Source organism: Heptranchias perlo, chromosome 5, assembly GCF_035084215.1.
Source record: "Heptranchias perlo isolate sHepPer1 chromosome 5, sHepPer1.hap1, whole genome shotgun sequence".
In the NCBI taxonomy this organism is placed as follows: domain Eukaryota; kingdom Metazoa; phylum Chordata; class Chondrichthyes; order Hexanchiformes; family Hexanchidae; genus Heptranchias; species Heptranchias perlo.
This window is the reverse complement of record NC_090329.1, coordinates 43229079-43251927: the sequence shown is the minus strand read 5'-3', so window position 1 is coordinate 43251927 and position 22849 is coordinate 43229079. Positions and strand designations below refer to the sequence as shown.

Genomic DNA, 22849 nt, shown 5'->3' with positions numbered 1-22849 from the left:
GGTGAGTGTCTGGAACGAGCTGCCAGAGGCAGTAGTAGAGGCGGGTACAATTTTGTCTTTTAAAAAGCATTTGGACAGTTACATGGGGAAGATGGGTATCGAGGGATATGGGCCAAGTGCAGGCAATTGGGACTAGCTTAGTGGTATAAACTGGGCGACATGGACATGTTGGGCCGAAGGGCCTGTTTCCATGTTGTAACTTCTATGATTCTATGATTCTATAAGCCACATATTAAAAAGTATATTATAGGCAATGTTGATCCTGATGGAGGATTATTGTTTTGTCACTGTATAGTGTGAAGCCTTCTCCATATTTTTGAGATAGATGAGGATACTTTTGCTAAAGTGATCCAGTGCTGAAGTGAATACACGCTTCATGTAAACCAGCTGAACTGTATTGAGATCAGAATCAGTCCCTAGGACAAATAGAGGCACCATGCTATATGCATTTGGAGTTGGCAAATTTGCCAATGTCTTCACCTTGTATGCATATGGAAGAATCCCTGACTAGAATGCCTGCATTATTTTCTTTACAGCATCATTAATAAACCTACAACCCAGAGAAACCAGGAGATTACTTGCAGCTCCTTGGCTTTCAGGATCTATTGTTTTTGTATTTGTTATCTCTGTTGAACCCACGGACATATCTTTAAGTCTCCAGTTGGCCAGTTTGATTAAAGTTTTTTTGACAATCATCTGCAATAATAATGTATTAACTAATAATAGAACGAACAAATAGTAGCAAAAATAAAGCATTTTATAGGAGTAGTTAAGCTTTTGCCAGCTAATCATATAGTGAAAAATAAATAGTTTGCAATACTGTGCTATAATTAATTTTCTTACATTGTGATCTTTCCCCTTGTTTCATCAACTACGGGAGTTATCTACTTCAACTAACTCTCTTCAGAAGTTTTAAACAGACTGGGCCTGATTTTGCTGGCAAAATAAGAGCAAGTTTAATGCGCGTGCCATTATTGGTGTGTCAATAACCCAGCAATTTGTGGCAAGGAAGAGATACCCCGTGAGTTGCAAATTGCCACAAATTGCTGGATAATTTGCCATTAGCCTTGTGAAAACGGGAGCTTACTATCAACCTCCCCATGTGTTTCAAGAAATTGCTGCATTTGCACTGTTAAAACGAATTAAATTCGCTGCAAACAGTTAGGGCTGGTATTTACCGATGTAAGGACCTTTTTAATGATGAGATTTATGTTCCTGCAATGCCACTCAATCTCCCTGGCCCAGACAGGGAACACTTGAAAGTGTAGAGTCTCATTCCTGCAGGTAGTAAATTGTTCATGGAGTTTTTTAAAATTTAAATTTTTAAAATTTTTTCTTACTTTTCCTTTCTGGCTCTTTTTTCTCTCTCTTAGTCCAATCTTTCCCTCTATTCCTCTTTCTGTACCTAATTTGACTCTAATTCACCCTATTTCCTTCTCTGTCGTTCCTCTTTTTTCTTGATCCTTAAATCTCATTGGTTGAGGAGATAGATTGTTGGTCCTGGCATTCACAAAAGCCCCGTTGACCACTCTGCACTGTTATCAGCTTGCACTTCCAGCAATTTGCGGCACAAAAATTTTTCAAGCTGAAGGAATAAAAGCTAACAAACGGGGGACGCGCGAGATACCTTACTCCAGTAAATTCTGGGCCGCTATCTTTTTTAAAATCCAGATCTAACTCACTGATTTGAAAAAGACCGGCTAACACATACCTCTGAAACAGTTATTGAAGCTATCTGAATTTCAATAACTGTTAAATTCAAAAAATTGCCAACCAATTACACACAGCATGTTTTTATTTGAATTGAGTGATTTAGCTCTTCCCTCAAGTAAAATGCCCAGTGACCAACAGAACAATTGTCGTACAATGTAACAAGTTAAGTTGGGCCATGGTTTTTGTGAGTGAAGCTGGTCTTTAATCCTTTATCTACTGTAACAGAATTAGAGAAGCCAACACCAAATTAAATATTAGCCAGGGATGCTTCATTTTTGTCACAGACACTTTCTCCAGTGCTTCAACATCCTCTTTATAGTCTAGGGTCTAGAATTGCACACAGTACTCCCAAGTATGGTCTCAACAAAGGTTCTGTATAAATTTAACACTGCCTCCCTGCTTTTGTATTCAGTTTTTCTAGAAATTAATTCCAGTATTTTGTTTGTAGTCCTTATGACATTATCAACTTGTGTTGCTACTTTTAATGATTTATGTGTCTGTGTTCCCAGATCTCTGCTCCTCTACCCCATTTAGTTTCTTACCTTCCAAGGAATAAGTGGCCTCCTTATTTCGCCTACCAAAATGAACCACCTCATAGTTTGCTATATTGAATTTAATTTGCCATTTATCTGCCTTCTCTGCAAGCCTGTTTATGTCTTCCCCCACATTATTAGCTATACCCCACAATTTGGTATCATCTGCAAATTTCAACACTGTACCTCTAATTTCTGAGTATCAATCACTAATTACATGAATGTTACCAGAATTAAAAGGATGCAGCTATCAGGAAAGATTGAGCAGGCTGGAACTCTTTTCTCTGGAAAAGAGAAGGCTAAGAGGAGACCTGATAGAGGTCTTTAAATTTATGAAGAGGTTTGATAGGATGTGAGAGTTATCTATTTTATGGGTTTAGTCTTTAATCAAAAAGGTTGCAAGGTGTTTTGTTCCAAAGTATAATAGCTTTATTAAGAAATTATAATAAGTAGCAAAGATGTTAAATACAAGAGTACAGTTAAACACACAACCTGCAAAGTTTATCACCATACAAAGCTTCGAGGTGCACCTCTCGAAGGTCTTTGATATTAGTTGAGTGGTCCAGCCTCGCTCCGAGAACGTTCTAATCAATACGAAGATGTACTCAACTTCTATATGTTTTTAGACACATTGGCCCAGAACTTACTTACCTTGGACGCTGCTCCGTCCATCCCAACTGCCGTCGAATCCATTGGAGCAAGTTCGCAAATGCACACATGCGCATTAAAACCCGGAAATCACGAACTTACTCTGATTGGTTCAACAGCGTTTTGACCGTCCCGAATCAATACAATCAAACACAATCACTAAACAATCGTAAACTTACCCATCTGCAAGGCTGGAACGAAGATACTTACATCACGAGAAGGTATGCTTGAAAATATCAGCCTTATACTGCTTTTTAAAGCTCAGAGTCTTATAATGCCCGCAAAACAACAAAAAATTAAATTTTAAAAACGTGGAATGTCTAATTATTCCTATTTTAATATTTTTTGAACATTAAACAAATTATTCAATAAAAATTTAATTTTGTTAACTTTTAATTTCTGTATGTTTCAGTACAATATAAATAATTTCCTTGCCTTTTTATAATGTATGTTATATTATGTTAAATTTTTATTTAGAATAACATAGGGAATGTCACTTTAAATGAATGAGTATTACTTACCCGCTTGTGGGCGGGGCTTCCATTCTCCCAGTCTTTGCATGCGCACATGGCCTGTGCTGATCTCGGAGCGCACCACTGGAGAACATTTCAAAATTAAGCAAATAGATGTCGTGGCCTAAGCAGTGAGTACGTTTGTACTTTTTATCCGCAGGAGGTGCATACAGCCTTGCCACGCCTGTCGGAGCAAGTTCCGGCCCATTAGCTCTATACGAGCGGTGTGCAAACATCAATAGCTTTTTCTGTCTCCAAGCTATGATTCAGTCTTTAAACATTTGTTGTTCACATTACTCAAACCCCCCTTATCAAAACTGCTCAGGTTCTGTGCATACAAAGACTCCCCAGACATCTCAGATAACAGAATACCTAGTGCCCCTTATGATTAGTTGCCTCCAAGTTATCAAGAATTCTTATCTTTATCCAAACTAGAGACAACGTCCCTTTCCCATCTTATGAACAGGAGATGAGAATGACTCAAAGAGGCCCATTCTTCACAAACTAACCTAAAAGCTTGTTTTGGATGAACAGAAAGCCGATGACACAAAGATTGGTGGCATTGTAAGCAGTGGAAATGAAAAATAAAATTACAAAGGGATATTGATAGATTAGGTGAATGGGCAAAACTGTGGCAAATGGAATTCAATGTAGGCAAATGTGAGTTCATCCACTTTGGATCAAAAAAGGATAGAACAGGGTACTTTCTAAATGGTAAAAAGTTAAAAAACAGTGGATGTCCAAAGGGACTTAGGGGTTCAGGTACATAGATCATTGAAGTGTCATGAACAGGTGCAGAAAATAATCAAGAAGGCTAATGGAATGCTGGCCTTTATATCTAGAGGACTGGAGTACAAGGGGGCAGAAGTTATGCTGCAGCTATACAAAATCCTGGTTAGACCGCACCTGGAGTACTGTGAGCAGTTCTGGGCACCGCACCTTCGGAAGGACATATTGGCCTTGGAGGGAGTGCAGCGTAGGATTACTAGAATGATACCCGGACTTCAAGGGTTAAATTAGGAGAGATTACAAAAATTGGGGTTGTATTCTCTGGAGTTTCGAAGGTTAAGGGGTGATCTGATCGAAGTTTATAAGATATTAAGGGGAACAGATAGGGTGGATAGAGAGAAACTATTCCCGCTGGTTGGGGATTTTAGGAGTAGGAGACACAGTCTAAAAATTAGAGCCAGACCTTTCAGGAGTGAGATTAGAAAACATTTCTACACACAAAGGGTGGTAGAAGTTTGGAACTCTCTTCCGCAAACGGCAATTGATGTTAGCTCAATTGCTAAATTTAAATTTGAGATAGATAGCTTTTTGGTAACCAAAGGTATTGGGGGATATGGGCCTACGGCAGGTATATGGAGTTAGGTCACAGATCAGCCATGATCTTATCAAATGGCGGAGCAGGCTTGAGGGGCTGAATGGCCTACTCCTGTTCCCATGTTCCTTTGTTCACAGGGAAAGCTAACATAATGCTTTTCCTTAACAAGGTTAGCAAAATTATATACAAAGCTTGTATAATGTATTTCTTACAGGGCGAATGTGTGGAAACTGTTTGGTGAGTCCAGAACAAGGGGATCATAAACATAAGATAGCCACTAACAGATCAAATAATGAATTTAGGAGGAATTTCTTTACGTAAGACAGTGATGAGAATATGGAACTCACTGTCACACGGAGTGGTTGAAGCCGGATAGCATTGATGATTCTAAGGGGAGGCTTGATGCATACACGAGGGAGATGGGAATAGTGGGATATGGGGGCAGAGTGGGAAGATGTAATTAGAGTGGGAGGAGGCTCGTGTGGAGTTTACATACCGGCATAGACCAGTTGGGGCCGAATGGGCTGTTTCTGTGCTGTAGATTCTATGTAATTCTATGCATGTCGCTAAGTTTTTTTCGTTGAAGACCATAGTCCACCCTCCTAATGTCGTCCTCAAGGATGAGTTTGCCTGTGAGTAGTCTGGGGTCTGGAGTATTTTTATGTTGTTTACCTGTTGATGTGGCCAATCCCTCTTACATAGCTGTTCTAATTCAGCAAATCAGATAATTGCAGTAAGTTGTAAACTGCTGAGATAATTCATAGGACAATTTTAACTGCTGGTAAATTTCAGACTGCAAGTCAACTACTGTCTTTTTTTAAAAGTTTGTTTTGTAAGTGTAGCAATGTGTGGTGCCCAGTGTGTGACATACATGCATTAGATGCAAGATTTTTTTTATATGCTAGCAGATAATCTATGACGTTGCTCATGATGTGTCAAAAGATTTTGCTGTTTCAAGAAGTGGGAGTAGGGGAGAGGTACACAACACCACTGAAAAAAATTGGAAAGAAGTTTCCCCAGAGATTGTGAAGTTAGTGTTGTTCAATTGCTTCCTAAAAAGTACTTTTCTTATCAACTGGAGGTAGATAAATTTTTTAATCTCATTCTGTATTTACATAAAGCTCTGCATGTAATTTGAGGGAGTAGTTCTTTATTTAGTTGCCCAGCAGTTTAGACTGTGTCTTTGTATGACAAAGTGCCAAGAAATATATAGGGGGTTAAAATTCGATAACCCTCTATTCCGGGCGCAGGGGTGCGCAAGTAACCCACGCCCGGTCGTTGCGATGCAGGCAACACGTGATATTTGTGCTACCTGGTCATTTGCCTGATTTCAGCGAGCAGCCAGGCCTGGCTGCACTGTTGAGTGGCTTCTCACTAGCAGGGGGGCTCCGATATCACGTGAGTGGCTCGCACCTCTTAAAGGTAGCTTGCACCCCTTGCAAAATATAAGATACGGGTCCATATGGAGTCTGAACGGAGATCAGACATCGCATACGTCAAACACAGATGCAGGTCCCATCCCTATGTTTACAAACTGTTGAGTTATGTTAAAACATTGAATAAAGGTTGCACACTACTAAATCCCACATCCTCCGATCTGCGTGCTAGACCTCACCAATCTGCCGATCTGAGTTTGTATCAGGCCTGTGAGAGAGCATGCATCAAGATTCTCCGTCTTGATGCAAGAGGTGGACAGAAGGAGGGACATCCTATATCCGCAGGGAGGCAAGAGGGCCCTCCAGACATATGCTCAAGAGGCAGTAGGGGACAAAGTCAATGCGAGGCGCATAGCACCATGAACATGGATGCAGTGCAGGAAGTTCAATGCTTTGACACGAACGGTCAAGGTGAGTGAGGTCAACTGTCAAGTGGTATCTCTTACCAACTGCACCACTAGCCGCATCCACTGCTCCACGCACTACATGCCCATCACCCACATACCAACAAACTCTTTCAATCAGCACTCAATTCTTCCAATCAGATGCTTCCTTTCACTCTTGCACATTACCACTGTTGCAAGCCGCACACCCACAACTCACAGGTCACACACGCTGGCAGCTATTCAACCATGACAGGCACATCACCCAAACATCCTGCAGGACACTCACTGACACACATGCCGCTTTCTTGCAGGAGAAGGTGGTGCATAATAGGAGGCAGCAAGTGGTAGTGGCATTTAGCCCCTTGAACCTGTTCTGCCATTCATTGAGATCATGGTTGGTCTGTGACCTAACTCCATATACCTGCCTTAGCCCCATATCCTTTAATACCTTCAGTTAACAAAAATCTATCAATCTCAGATTTAAAATGAACAATTGAGCTAGCATCAGCTGTCATTTGCAGAAGAGTGTTCCAAACTTGTACCACCCTTTGCATGTAGAAGCATTTCCTAACTTCACTCCTGCAAGTCCTGGCTCTAATTTTTAGGCTATGTCCCCTAGGCCTAGTATTCAAGTATAGGAGACCTCCAAAAACAGGTATAAATGCATTAGTAGCCAGAAGCAATAATCCAGCATCTAACCTGTAAATCCTGCATGGTCCCTTTAAATGGCGCTGGCGGGGGGGGTCCTCCAGGCCATCTACCACCTGTTCAATTGTGCATGGTTAAGACAGTGCGTTAGCAGGAGCGTTGAGTTCCAAAATAGTATCTGTCCCTTTAAATCAGCATTGCACACTGATCTAACGCATATCCTCCTTACTTTACATGGTATTGACGTTCGTTATCTGTGCATGCACAAATGCCTTTACCAGGATGACGTCCGGCACATGTCACAATAGAAGCGCACGCATGCATTCTGGATGCCATTTTGGGACCTTAGGAGGCCGCGTAGCAAAACGGGTGCTACACGGCTGAATTTATAGCCCATAAAACTTTAATCTTTTTTGCAGTTTTCCTTTTTTTTACTAAATTTCCCAACAATGGTACCCAGAACCCCCCCGCCCCCCATCCTTGCAACAGTGTAAACTGTGACTCACTGTCATGGAAGCTGAAGAGCCCATTACTGATATGTAATGCAGAATGGAAAGTATTTGTTTTTGTTTGTTTTAAGCAATAAATAAACTTTTCCATTAACAAAATTCATAATTTCTAATTTTTTAATCTGAACACCTCTGAATCAATTCTGTTCAAATTTGTGTTTTTCAAGCTCAGAAGAAGGGTGAGCAGGCAATTTAGATTTAACTGCTTTGCAAAGAGGGTGGTGACTGTGTGGAACATTGTCTAAGGAATACAGTGGAGGAGGATATTGTTACCAAATTCAAGAGGCAGCTGGATACTTTTAGGTGAAATCAGTAAAAAGGAGTATACTGGTAAGATGGACCTAAATAGCCTTTTCGAGTCCTGTACATCCCTCTGTTCCATTGATGGATATTCATTTGGTGAACTTTGCATATAGCGTATCATCTCTCATCTCCATGCCACCTACTGCTGCAATATACAGTGGTCTGTAATATATTCTGTACAACCGTATGTAAATCTCCCATCTCCATTCTTTTCCAAATCTGAACCTAGGGTATCACAATTATAATTTTTCAATTGGAAATTCATTATCTTAATGTGATAATTTTTAGCAGGAAGATTCAAGAATGATACCAAATCTAAAAAAACCAATTGCAAACACGCACAGAATCAACAAATTCAGTACTATAATGAATGTAAAAACTTCGAAACACTTCAACATTGCTGTCTCCAGTAACCTTAAATAATTTAACACTTCTGATTTTACGGTACATACTATTCTTGCCTCATAAAGAAGTTAGGAATTGTTTAACACCTCTCTTGTGTCTGCATCATGGCAACATTTCTGCTGCAATTTTTCCTCTATTTCTAGAATTTTCACTGCAAAATGCTGCAATTTTATTTTTTTTCCCTAATAGGGGTTCTTCTATATGGGCATTAGAGCATTATTTCGGTCATACTAAATAAATCAGAAAATACACAGAATTATATAGTGTTCACGCCACAGGGAAGCAAAAGGTAGGCAAAATTAGTTTACTGATTCACTAACAAGTTGAATATTAGTATGTGGAGGATAACAAATGAATTAGATGGCTATGGCAACCTTTCTTGATTTTTACTGTCCTTTACTTACCAAACTCTGTCTTACCATCCTTGCTTATACCCTTTAATAGGTGTTTATGGGAATTTGTGCTTCAATCCTCATGAATCCTTTATACTAATGTTATAGCCTAACTATAGTTGCACTAATGAAGTTAGTTACTTAGGTGAAAAATGAATGGACTTTCCCAAATACCCAATACCCTTTTTCTGCCAATTTGTCCACTTTGCCGATATCTATTTGCACCCAAATTTCCTGCCAATCTCATTAACATACACTAGAACATAAAACTGGGCATACTCCAGCAGAAATCAGCGTAAACGATCTTGTCTGGGGAAAGAGTCAAACTCACCATATATACCATTTTTAAGTATTAAAATTAAACTATCATTCATGCACATTAGGCACAGTATGTTTAAAAACATGCAATCATGGAAGCTTTTCAAATTTTAATGTGCCTTATAGTGATGCCATAAAAATGGATTCAAAGAAACAGAAAATACAGAGCCGGTCTCAGTGAGGATAATTCTTTAAAAAATGGCAATAAAACACCATAAAAATGACGTTTCCCGCTGCACCTAAAATTCTGGACTTAATTTTGCATCTGTTTTGAACCAACATAATTGCAGGAAATTTGCCTGTAGGGCTCTATAGCCTGGGAGTGAAGCCATAATAATGAATTGAGATGCATTCAAGCACAGGAATTGTTAGACAAGCATAAAAGAGCGAGGAAATTCAGGCAGCGCATAATACAGACATAATACTCGGCGCCCGAGTTTCCTCAATCATTTACGCCCTGATTACACGTGTCTCTGGGTGCAAGTTTACAGGAAATACCACCCCATGATATTTAAAATTAAACCAAAATTGCTCCACATTGTTCCTATTATCTATGTGACTGCTTATACAAACTGACAAATGATTTACGATAGCAGTGGTACTATGCACTGTTTAAGATCATACGACCGAGGGTGAAAGTACCAGCTTTGACATAAATTTGTATTTATTTACATATTAGCAAGTACAAATGAATGGGTTTGAAGTCAATGGGTAAAATTACCCAAATCACAGGGGCAGTTTTGAAATGGAAGTTAATTAGAAATATTTCTGTACTTAATATTTATTTAGAATCCATCACAGCAATAATTAGGAGTAAGAAAATCATGCTTGTAGCTGTTTCTGCACTGTTCTGCTTTACACAACTATAGCTTGAGTTCACTGTATACACTCGGAGTAGTCATAGTTAAATTATGCCTTTAAAGTGATTGATAGTAAAGGAAATTGAGTGTGTCACCTTGTCTGCATGGTTGAGATTTACCGACCATCTGGTATTACTTATTGTGTTATTAGGTGCTGTTTACAGCTCATCACAGACTGCTCCACTGTCATTCAAGAAGAGCTGGATCTCATCAGTGCTCTCAGTCTGCTGGAGGAGTTCAACATGAAGATCTTGCCTATGCAAGGTATAAGAATTTGCTTCTGCGTAATTGGTACTATGCCTAAAACAAAATGGGTAAACGAAATGTAGCACATAGAAGAAAGTGAGGGAAAATAATAGAGACTAAGTGGAAATGGTGGGAGAGGGTGCTGGGTGGTGGTAGTAGGAGGTAGGAGAGAATGGGGAGAAATAGGCATGGACACATAGGGTAGGTGGAAGTGGGTAGGGAGAGGAGTAAGTCTTCCTTAATTTCCCTCCCCAGAATATTTTAAAAGGGAGAGGGTTTCTTCAGCACTGAGCTGGGGAAGCCTCTATTATTTAAACCTCAAACAGTGCTGACACTGTAATACAGATTTAGGTAATAAGGCTTCCATAGTCCAGTCATGAGGAAATCCTTCAGGGAATCCCATCCCACACTTTAAAAGCTGCACTCCCGACTAGGAACAAGCTTTAAACTGGTTAAGCAATTTATGCGCTTTAACTGTAATTATTTTTGGTCTGTGAACCACAGGAGCAAAAATTCAGCATGGAAGGAAGGGACTGCTGGTCGAGTAAAGTTGGAGGGAAGGGGAAGGGGCTAGGCCACCCCAGGGATCGCAGGCCTTAATTCAGGTGGTTAGCGCTTTAGAGAACAGAGCCAGCTGCTTTGGTGGTGGAGCTTGGAGGACTATGGGAGATAAGTCTATCTTCCAATCCTCCCTAGATGTGGGGATGGTGCCGGAAGGGTAGAGGATTGCAAATGTTACACCCCTGTTCAAAAAAGGGGGAGAGAGATAAACCCGGCAATTACAGGCCAGTCAGCCTAACATCGGTGGTGGGGAAACTTTTAGAGTCAATAATTCGGGACAAAATAAATAGGCACTTGGAAAAGTATGGGCTAATAAATGAAAGTCAGCATGGGTTTGTTAAAGGAAAATCATGTTTGACTAACTTGATTGAGTTCTTTGATGAAGTAACGGAGAGGGTTGATGAGGGTAGTGTGGTTGATGTTGTGTATATGGACTTTCAAAAGACATTTGATAAAGTGCCACGTAATAGACTTGTTAGCAAAATTAAAGTCAATGGAATTATAGGGAAAGTGGCAGCGTGGACACAAAATTGACCAGGGGACAGAAAGCAAAGAGTAATGGTGAACGGTTGTTTTTCAGACCGGAGGGAAGTATACAGTGGTGTTTCCCAGGGGTCAGTATTAGGATCACTGCTCTTTTTGATATATATTAATGACCTGGACTTGGTTATAGAGGGTATAATTTCAAAGTTTGCAGATGACATGAAACTTGGAAATGTAGTAAACAATGTGGAGGATAGTAACAGACTTCAGGAGGACATAGACAGACTGGTGAAATGGGCAGACACATGGGCAGATGAAATTTAACGCACAGAAGTGTGAAGTGATGCATTTTGGTGGCAAGAATGAGGCGAGGCAGTATAAACTAAATGGTACAATTTTAAAAGGGGTGCAGGAACAGAGAGACCTGGGGGTGCACATACACAAATCTTTGAAGGTGGCAGGACAAGTTGAGAATGCTGTTAAAAAGCATATGGGATCCTGGGCTTTATTAATATAGGCATAGAGAACAAAAGCGAGAAAGTTATGCTTAACCTTTATAAAACACTGGTTAGGCCTCAGCTGGAGTATTGTGTTGAATTCTGGGCACCACACTTTAGGAAAGATGTCAAGGCCTTCGAGAGGGTGCAGAATAGATTTACTGGAATGAAAGCAGGGATGAGGGACTTCAGTTATGTGGAGAGACTGGAGAAGCTGGGGTTGTTCTCCTTAGAACAGAGAAGGTTAAGGGAAATTTGAAAGAAGTGTTCAAAATCATGAACGGTATCGATAGAGTAAATAAGGAGAAAATGTTTCCAGTGGCAGAATGGTTGGTAACCAGAGGACACAGATTTAAGGTGATCGGCAAAAGAGTCAGAGGCGACATGAGGAAACATTTTATTATGTAGCGAGTTATAATGACCTGGAATGCACTGCCTGAAAGGGTGGTGGAAGCAGATTCAATAATAAGTTTCAAAAGGGAATTGGATAAATATTTGAAGGGAAAAAATCTACAGGGCTATGGGGAAAGAGCAGTGGAATGGGACTAATTGAATAGCTCTTTCAAAGAGCTGGCACAGGCACGATTGGCCGAATGGTGGCCTCCTGTGCTGTACCTACTGTGATATTATGATAGATACATTTTTATGCATTACAAGCAGGCATAAGTGACAAAGTGTTACAGGAAGTGTGACATTTACAGGAAGCGTGCACTATATACAAGACTTTTGATATATTATCCAACCTATAGTATATGTCTGTGTAGTCTTTCAGTCTCCAAAACATTACTTCCAAATCTCTGTCTCTGTAATTACATCCTCTTGCCAGTGGTGGCATTATAGTGCCTCATTTTTGCATCTCCCAGCTCTGCTAAAATTGCTATAAGTTTTGCTATTTAACTAGAAACAATTAATATAAAATCGAAGTATTAGATAAAAATAAGGACCGAATGTATGACTTTAAAATGGATGCTGAATTATTTCTGCATGTCCTGGTCCAATTAGCCCCCACCCTTATCCCCACTTCACCTGAAGACTACATTTGGCCTTATTTTCAATGCCATGGGACATTGACTAGTATGTTAAAATACAATAAATAATGTGCTGACCTGCTTTATTTTATTTATGTTCAAATTTACCATGGTTAATAAATAATGCACTGCAAAAGCTTTTTACACTTTAAACATGGAACCCAGTTTGGCTTATTATATGCTCATTTCTATTCAATGAGGTCCCCCTATAGGAACCAAAAATGCAATTTAAAATTTGGATTCAATTTTCAAAGGAGAAGCCGTACTCAACAAACGTATACCCAATGAATGCCAACGGAGTAATTGTGTTCATTTATGCGATTTGGATCCAAGTTTGGACACAAAGGGCTCGAATTTAGCAGGCCTGCGGGTTCCCAGCGGGTGGTCCTCCGGGAGCGTGGAAAACGCGGACGGCTAATTGCGTGCGTCCCCCACGCGATCGCGGGATAATTGACCTGATTAAGCCCTGCTTCCGGGTTCTCCGCTCCCCGGCTGCGTGCCGGCCGGCTGCGCATGCGCAGTACCGTCGACGCGATGTAGGAGCTCCAGTTAAAGGGGCAGTCTCCCAAAGCCCCTCCTGCTACAAGCAAGTGGTTTGAGACGATGGCTCAGCAAAGGGGAAAGGCTGCGCCCCGTTTTTCAGACCTGGCACTGCAGCTGATGCTGGAGGGCGTGAGGAGGAGGAGGGAAACGCTCTTCCCAGAAGATGGACGCAAGTTCCCTGCCGCCGCAACCAGGAAGGCATGGGCAGAGGTGGCAGCGGAGGTGAGCAGCAGGGGCAACACCCCAAGGACTTGGGAGCAGTGCCGCAAGAGCTTCAATGACCTGACTAGGTCTGGCAAGGTGAGTACACCAACGCACCCTCCCACATCCCGTCCCCACCATCACGCCAAACAGATCACAACCCCTCCTGCACAGCCACCACTGCGCTCCATCAGCAATCCTCACAGCCACTCATTCACCATCCTCGCCGTGCACGCAAGTACCCACCGTCCCTGACCCCACCCGAACACTACCACACACCCCAATCCCCATGCAATGGGATGGGCACGTGGCCCACGCATCCTCCCATCCATCCGCGCCACGCTCAACCCAACCACACCGATGCTCGATGCGTCTCACGATGCAATACGCACCCACTCACACATCTGTGTTTTGCCTTCACAGGAGAAGAGAAGCAAGAACAATAGGGAAAGGGCACGCACCGGAGGTGGGCCGCCGCAAGTGGTGGAGCTCACCGACGCCGAGGTGGAGGCGCTCGACCTCGCCCGCACGCGACATTGCCTGTCGGTGGCCGATGGCGAGTGTGTCGCTGCCGAAACGGCCGGTAAGGGAAAGCTGACACTCAACACCCATGATCGCGAGTTACCGTATCATCACCTGCCATCAGGCGCACTGTCAAGTTGGTCCACATGCCTCAAAGTGCCCTCTGTTCTCTTGCAGGTCCGTCTTTGTGTGAAGCGATCGTGGAGGGCGATTCCTCAGAGGACATGGCGGTCTCTGAGGGTGCATCGTCACATCAGAGCCAACCATCCACCAGCGCAGAGACACGCACCTCGGTGGGTCCCCCTCGCCAACTAGTTGGGGTAGCACTTGGTGAGTCACCGCGCACGAGTGAGCATGAGCAGACCCTGGTGGCAGGGGCAGCCGCGGAGGGTCCGCGACGGAGGGAGCACTCATCTCCAGGCTCTGCTCAGCCGGACCCAGATGCTGAACCCAGGGGGCCACCAGTGAAAAGGAGAGTCGTCGAGGGGCACCAGCTAATTGCTGAGGTACTGGCAGAGGTGCCGCGCGCATTGTCCACAATAGCGCAGGCGATGGAGGAGTCCAACTCCTGCATGTGGGCATTGGTGGCGCAGGCACAGGAGGGTACCGGCGACACAGTGTCGCGGGTAGGTGCGGGACTGTCTGCGGTGGAGGACAGGCTGGCCTCCCTCGAGCGTCACGCACAGCTCCAGATCGAGTCCATGCAGGCCCTGACAACGTCTGTACGGATTCAGGGTGAGCAACATTCCGACGCCATCAACAGGCTGAGGGATACACTAGGGGTGGCCTTGCAAGGCCTCACACATGCCATCCAAACTGCCGTCCAGCAGGGTGGAAGGGGTGATGTGGGCCGAGGCCAAGAGAGGGATGATGGTGACCGGGGACATGGAAGCGGGGACGCTTCTCAAGGCGCCCCCACGTCCCACCCGTCGCCCACCTCTCAACCAGTACCCGCAATGGTGCCTCCTCTCCAGGTGGCCGAGTCTGCCCCTGCCCCGGTGCAGGAGGAGCAGTCTGTGGAGGTGCCGTCACGGGCACCGAAACCCAGGGGCCGTCCGCCAAAACCATCTACCCGGTCAAGGCAAGAAGACGAGCAACCTGCCACTACCTCTGCTGGAGCCACAGGGGTAGCACCACGTTGGGGTTCCCGGAAAAGAATTGCAAAGGCCTTATAATCACAAAGGGAATACACCAGGGTGTTTATTAATTTGTACTTTTTTTTTCATATAATGTCACATTCGAGATATTAAATACTCTATTCTCACCACTCCTGCCACCTCTCGTCCATTCTTCCGCGGCTTGTGCAATAGGTGCGTTCCGTGGAGGCCATCATGACGGCGAACACCTGCTGCCACCCATTGGGCACACTGCTGTGGGTGCAGGATTACTGGCAGCACTCTTCAGTGGAGGGGGCTGGTATGGCCGCTCGCATGTGCAGGTGAGGAGATGCGAGCGCCTCGCAGTGTCTGACTCTAGGAGAACCGTTGACGTATGAGTGCCTCCCTGGCCCGGCGACCATCCCGGTGAGTCGCGGCTCGGCGCATGGGTCGTCCAACATCCTCTGGCGCGTCCTCCTCCTCCGCCTCCTCCTCCTCCTCCTCCTCCTCGCCCTCGCCTTCCTCAATGTGGGTGGCGGGTGTGGATGGGGCCTCCTCCAGCGGCACCCCCCTCTGTTGGGCCATGTTGTGCAGGGCACAGCAGACAACTATGATTCGTCCCACTCTGAATGGTGTGTATTGGAGCGCTCCCCCAGAACGATCAAGGCACCTGAAGCGCATCTTGAGAAGCCCTATGGTCTGCTCAATTGTAGACCTGGTAGCAGTGTGGCTGTCATTGTACCGACGCTCCGGCTCGGTGATGGGGTTCCTCAGAGGTGTCATGAGCCACGTGTGTAGGGGATACCCCTTGTCGCCGAGGAGCCAGCCGTTGCCGGCGTTGGGTGCCTGCAGGATGGGCGGGACGGCGGACTCCCTGAGGACGAAGGCATCGTGGCAGCTGCCGGGGTATCTGGCGCACACGTGTAGGAATCTCTGGCGGTGGTCACAGATGAGCTGGGCGTTCATGGAGTGATACCCCTTCCTGTTGATGAACAGCCCTGGCTCATGCGGAGGTGCCCGTATTGCGATGTGGGTGCAGTCGATTACACCCTGCACCCGTGGGAAGCCGGCCATGGCATGGAATCCAACCGCCCTCTCCATCTGGCTGCGCTCGTCCATGGCGAAGTTGATGTAGTGCGAGGCCCTGCGGAACAACCCATCGGTGACCTGCCTTATGCACTTGTGTGCAGAGGACTGACAGACCCCGGTGATGTCCCCGGTGGCACCCTGGAAGGAACCGGATGCGAAGAAGTTGAGGGCAGTTGTGACTTTGACGGCGACAGGTAGGAAGATGCTGCTTGGTCCATCAGGGAGCAGCTCGTCGTTAAGGAGGCTGCAGATGTCGGCGACTACCTGGCGATTGACTCTGAGCCAACGTATGCACTGCTCCTCGGAGAGGTCCATGAAGCTGAGCCTCGCTCTGTACACCCTGTGCGGAGGGTAGTGCCTCCTGCGACGCATCTCTCTCTGCGGTTGCCCTCCCTCCTGCTGTGCAGGTGGGTGTGCCGCAGCACCGTGTTGGGGGGCCCCACGTCTCCGAGGCGGATGGCGTGGACTGCGAGGCTGCTGGGGCTGGTCATCCTGTTCGTCCTCCGACGATGTCAACGCACCACCCATCTGGCAGGTGTTGGTGTGAGGGGTTGTGCAGGGTAGGTGGGTGGGTCCTCGGACTGGGGCTGCGGTTTCGTGTCGGTCTGTCCTCTGGCTTGGCGGGGGTTGGTGGAGGGCAGGGGTTGCCCTATGTGACGCGGTGGCCTCCTGCGTGGGTGAGGGCTCTCCCCCGTGGAGCGCACCTTGGCACCTGCCACAGGCTGCTGGCTGCAACACGCCTGGTTGGAAAGGGACTGTTTCCCCCAGTGTGTGAAACTGACTGCCTTGAACCTAAAATCCCACACTTCCTCTTTTGACAGCTGCTTCAGCTCATTAACTGACCACAACGAGCAAGGTAAGTACTCTCAAGTGGAACCCCGCTGGCTTTAATTGCCTGCGGGATTCCCACCAGCGGGGCTTGCGCGCGCAGCCCCGCACGTCAGCGCGGTACCCGGAAGTGGCCCGGATTTCGTCGCGATCCGGTCACGTGACCGGATATCGGGATTTGCGGGGCCACCCCGCTGGGAACCCGCCGGAAACGCGATCGCAAAATCGAGCCCAAAGTGTTGAATAAACTTTTTCTTCCTTCTGTTTGCTATAACTGATTCATAATATAATAAAGTTACAGTTGGGACTATACCAACACCTTCAGCAGCGTTGCATTTTAAATCAAATCAATATGTTGTGCTGCATCCCACTAGCAGTTCAAACAAAACACAGTAATTCAAACCACAGAAATTAATGCAAGAGGGAAAAACAAAAGAATGAAACATAATTTTGCTTAAAGCATCTGAATAATAGAGAATTCCATGAAACAGTGAAGAGCACAGGTCCTCTTTCTTTGCTTTGAATATTGAGTAGTATTTGAAATATTACAACAGCCACTCGAACTGTTTTCAGAAATTGGAATATCCAAAAGCCAAACAAAAATCACTCAAAGAAATTTCACAAAATCTAAACCTGCTGATGAGGTTTACCATCAGTATCTGCCAGTATCCCAATTAATACAAGGTTTAAAGAGAAGGAAAGGCAAAAACACTTTCACTGTAGTGAAACTGGTCTGTAACAAATGCTCTGGCGATGTCTAAATGCAGGGTGAAATCTCAATCGCTTCACAATTGTGACTATTAGTTAATCACTATGAACAGATGGTACTAAGTTTACAGCATGTAAAAATAAACCATCATTTGTAACCCGTACTGTATTGATATCAAGATTCATTCAAAGTACAGTTCTGCGATGGAGAAATGCTTTAAAAACATTTTTGTTACACTTGGCTTCAATTTCAGCACTGGATTCTATGTTTAAAGTGTGAAAAGAATTTGTAGTGCATAGTTTAACTTTTGTTTTATTTTTAACTGTTTCTAAGTTTTCATTTTTCACATGATACAGTCTGAGGAATAGAATTATTGGTAATGGATTTATTTGTCAAAGATGAAATGGGAATACATGAATTTGTTTCAACTTCATGAGAGTTTTGATATATGTAGAATAATTCCCTTTTACTTTCAGTGTTCTCTCTTTGGTTAGAAAAATGTACTTGCTTTAATTCATAAAGCAATAATTGTTCTACCAAAGTGTTTCATATCACAGTGGTTCATGATAAGAGCTCAATGAATGGCTGACTGTTGATTTTTCTTGCATGAGAAACCATTAGAAATTTTAAGCAAAAACTTCCACGTACTTTGCAAATGCTGCTACATTCTTTGTCAGCATAATTAACCAGCTGTTACAAAACAGTGCCCAGACCAATTAATGAATGCAGAGTGTAATCTTTCATACAATTTGTGCTAAAAGACATTGTGGCACCCATTGGTGCAAGAGAATTAGAATTAAGGCAACTGGTTCGAATATGGAAACAACTTTAGGGCGTGATGATAAATTGATTCACAGATTTTCAATTTATCAGAGCTGTTCATGCATCAAGAGTAGTGTCTTAGGACCACCTTTATGCTTCTCCTTGTGGATTTATTGCCTGCAAAATTTAAATTAGATGGGGAAAAAAGAACAAATACGAAATATTTAACAATTTGAGAAATCTAAGTACTTCAGTAGCAGAATAGTTTCACAACCCCATGATCCATGGTTTTCCAGATTACTTGGTGCTGATCATTGTGATGATTGAACAGAACTATGGCTATGATCAAGGAAATACCAGCTTTGTCTAAGAAACCTTTTGTGGTAGTTCTTTTAAGCTAATTTGATTTCTGAAGTATTTTTCTGGAAATGTCTAATCATTACCCTTTCATTGTAATGATTAGACATACAAATTTGACCACTGTGTGCAGCCATGTATTTATACTAATATAAAAACAGAAAATGCTGGAAATACTCGGCAGGTCAGGCAGCATCTATGGAGAAAGAAACAGAGTCAACGGGCTCGATTTTCCAATGTCCCAGCGGGTGCGTTCGTGGCGGGGGGCCTCCGAAAATTGGGGATTCCTGGGGCGGGTGCGGAGCCTGGCTCCAACCCACCCACTTCCCGGTTCCCCAGTGACGCGCTTAGATGCGTGCGCAGCCCCCACGTGCGGATCCCACTTAAATCAATTAATTGGATACTTCAGGTCGTTAGGAGACCTAATTTGTAGGATATTTTAGGAGGGGGGGATTTTCAGGTCAACTGAGAATGTTTCCCGTACTGGGGGAAACAGTCCCAGTTCAAATGGACGTGTTGCAGCCACCAGCCTGTGGCAGTTGCAAAGGTCCATTTGACAGGTTGGGGAGGAGACCCTCACTCATTGCAGGAGGCCACTCTGTCACTTTGGACAAAGTTTGGCCTGCACCACCTTCCTCCTAACACACAAAATCACAAACTTGCAACCTCAACCCTGGTGTGCAGACACATTTACCTACCTTGCGGACCCCCTCAAACGTACATCTTCCGGATGGGGGCCGCCATAGCTGCAGTCATGACCTCCTCGGAGGACGAACAGCATCACCAGCCTCGCGGCCACACCGTCCACGTCAGACACGTGGAGCTCCACAACACAGTGCTGTGACACATCCACCTGCACAGCAGGAGGGAGGGCAACCGCAGAGAGAGATGCGTCGCAGAAGGCACTACCCTCACCACAGGGTCCACAGACCGAGGCTCAGCTTCCTGGACCTCCTCTGAGCAGCAGTGCATATGGAGGCTCAGAGTCACTCGACATGTAGATGTGGACATCTGCAGCCTCCTTCATGCCGAGCTGCTCCCGGCTGGCCCGAGCACCATCTTCTTACCTGTCACTGTCAAAGTCACCACTGCCCTCAACAACTTCTCCCCCGCATCCTTCCAGGGTGCCACCGGGGACATCGCTGGCGTCTCTCAGTCGTCTGAACAAAAGAGCCCTGCAAATACACCTATACCCACTCTGCAATGACACAATGGGTGGCATCAATTGTAGGTCTTCATGGTGATCCTCAGGAAAGGGCATTATTGCACAAACCAGACATGATTTGCAAAGATGTGGCAGTAGTGGTGATAATTTATGTTTTTTTGCAAAACAAACAAAAGTAAATCAAAAACATGACATTTTGTCTTACACCCTTGTTGCATCCCTTTTGTGCTCACAAAACCTTTGCCTTACGTTTATGGGAACCCCTTCGTGGTGCTACCCCTGTGACTTCAGCAGAGGTAGTGGTATGTTGCTCTTGTCCATGCCCTGACCGATGAGATGCTTTGGGTGGACGCCCTCTGGGTTTCGGTGCCCGTGAGGGCCCCTCCAAAGACTGCTCCACCTGCACCTGTGCAGGGGCAGACTCGGCCACCTGGAGAGGGGGCAGCATTGCGGGTACTGGGTGAGAGGGGAGCAACGGGTGAGACATGGGAGCGCTTTGAGTGGCGACCCCTTTCATCATCATCCCTCTCCTGGCCCAGGCCCACATCACTTCTTCCACCCTGCTGGACGATGGTTTGGAGGTCTTGAGTGAAGCCTTGGAAGACCAGTTGTAAGGTATCTGTTAGCCTGTTTAAGGCGGAAGAATGTTGCTCACCCTGAATCCGAACGGCCGTTGTCAGGGTCTGAATGGACTTATTGTTGAGCCATGCTTGAAGCTCGATGGAGGAACGCCATTCCCGCACCTACCCGCCACACTATCTCAAAGATGCCTTCACGTCCCTGTGAAACTATCTCGGAGATACCCTCCTATACCTGTGCCACCATTCCACTCATGCAGGAGTTGGACTCCTCCATCCTCTGCACGATTGTGGAGAGTGCGCGTGGCAACTGTTCCAGCATCTCGGCAATGTGCTGCTGGCCCTCGATGACTCTCCTTTCGATGGCTGGCCCCCAGGGTTCAGCATCTGGGTCCAGCTGAACAGAGCCTGGAGAAGAGTACTCCCACCGACGCGGACTCTCCACGACTGCCCCTGCCACCAGGGTCTGCTCGTGCTCACATGTGCAAGCCCAACTGTGAGCACGGGGACCCACCGAGGTGTGTGTATCTGCGCTGGTGGATGGCTGGCTCAGATGTGACGATGCACCCTCAGAGGCCGGCAGGTCACGGTGTTCGCAGATGGACCTGCAAGAGAACAGAAAGCAATATTAAGCATGTGGACAAATATTGAGGTGCTGCAAATGCCAAGTGCTGAGTTAGATTTCTGCCACCAGCCGCTTGTGCACTCCCAGTCTCGGCGTCCGCCACGTACAGGCACTCCAGCGTCCGGCTTATTTCGAGTGCCTGCTGCTCCACATCTGTTAAGACCATCTGGTGTGGTGGGCCCCCTTCGGTCCTTGCTCTCTCCCGGGCATTCTGGCATCTCTTCTCCTATCAAGGCAAAACACAGGCATGATTGAGTAATGGTTGCATGGTGATCCACTGTATGCATTGGTGTGGTTGGGGTGACTGTGAGGGAGATGCATGGGAGGATGCGTGTGAGACATAGGCATGAGATTGTATGAGGATTGGGTTGCGTGGTAGTGTTCGAATGGGAACTAGGGCGGTGAGTAAGTGCAGGCAAGGTGAGGATAATGGTTGAGTGGATGTGAGGAGTGATGCGAGAGCGTTGTGGTGGCAGTGCAGAAAGGGTTGTGTGGTGGTGGAGGTGATGTGGAAGACGGAGTGTGGGAGAACGTGTAAGTATACTCACTTTGGCTGACCTGGTTAGGTCATTAAATCGCTTCCTGCACTGGACCCAGGTTCGGCACACATTGCCGCTGCTGCTGACCTCCTTGGCCACCTCCAGCCAGGCCTTCTTGGTGGCGGAGGGAGGATGCCTCCTCCCATCGGATGGAAAAAAATTTCCCTCCTCCTTCTCACCCCATCGAGCAGCATCTGGAGTGAGGAGTCAGAGAACCTTGGAGCAGCCTTGCCTCTGGCCTGCTCCATGATCCAGAATTGGTTCTTTGCTGCAGGAGGAGCATTGGAGGACTGCCCCTTTAAATAGGGCTTCTCCTGCTGAAAGCCTGTGATGCAAGTGCGCAGTGCGCCCGCTGCGCAGGTCTGGAACGGGACACCCGGAAGCTATGGTAAGTGCCTTCAATTAGGCTGCGATCGCGTGCGGAGCACCCCGATTTCACTGCACGCGTTACCCACGCGCCCAGTCGACCCGCCTTCCTCCTAATTACGGGCCCAACGTTTCAGGTCAATGACCTCTCATCAGAACTGGATTTATACTATTCGTCACATTTCTGATGTCAAGCCTATTATCTCCCTAAAAGAAGTAGAGCCGTGTCCACAAGATTCCCTTCGAATTAGTGCTGATGAGGTAATTAGCTGCCATTTCACTAATTGCCTGTTTAAGTTCCTGAGACCAGTAATCATTTGTGATGGAACTAAAATCAGTTGTTTGGTCTCTTCTGAAGGATGTTTGTTACCCTGATCCAAGTGCTGCTTCTTAGCAGCAGACTTATTTATGTCTATGGGAAGAATGGGCCTTTGGAATAATTAATGGACTGAACCTTAAAGAGCAAGTACCCTAATTTAATACCCCTTTTAAATAATTTTTTTCCTTTTGACTAAATTCATGCTTATAGCTATCCAGTTTCCTGTCAGGACATTCAATTTGTGTTGTAATTGATGACTCATAATTGGACTTTTTCCATTGACGCAGGAATTGTCTTGTCTTCCACTCTGCTCCTCCTTCTTATCGACACTCATCATCCAACCCCAT

General features: G+C 45.4%; 1 protein-coding gene across 2 annotated transcripts in view; it reads left to right on the top strand.

Moving 5' to 3' along the window:
- The window catches only part of nbas (NBAS subunit of NRZ tethering complex), a 293872-nt gene that overhangs the window by 128376 nt on the left and 142647 nt on the right, over positions 1–22849 (top strand). For both annotated transcript variants that reach the window (XM_067984290.1, XM_067984291.1), the window contains exon 31: positions 10139–10251. In XM_067984290.1, coding sequence (XP_067840391.1) covers positions 10139–10251 — 113 coding nt within the window. The remainder of the gene's footprint in view (positions 1–10138; positions 10252–22849) is intronic.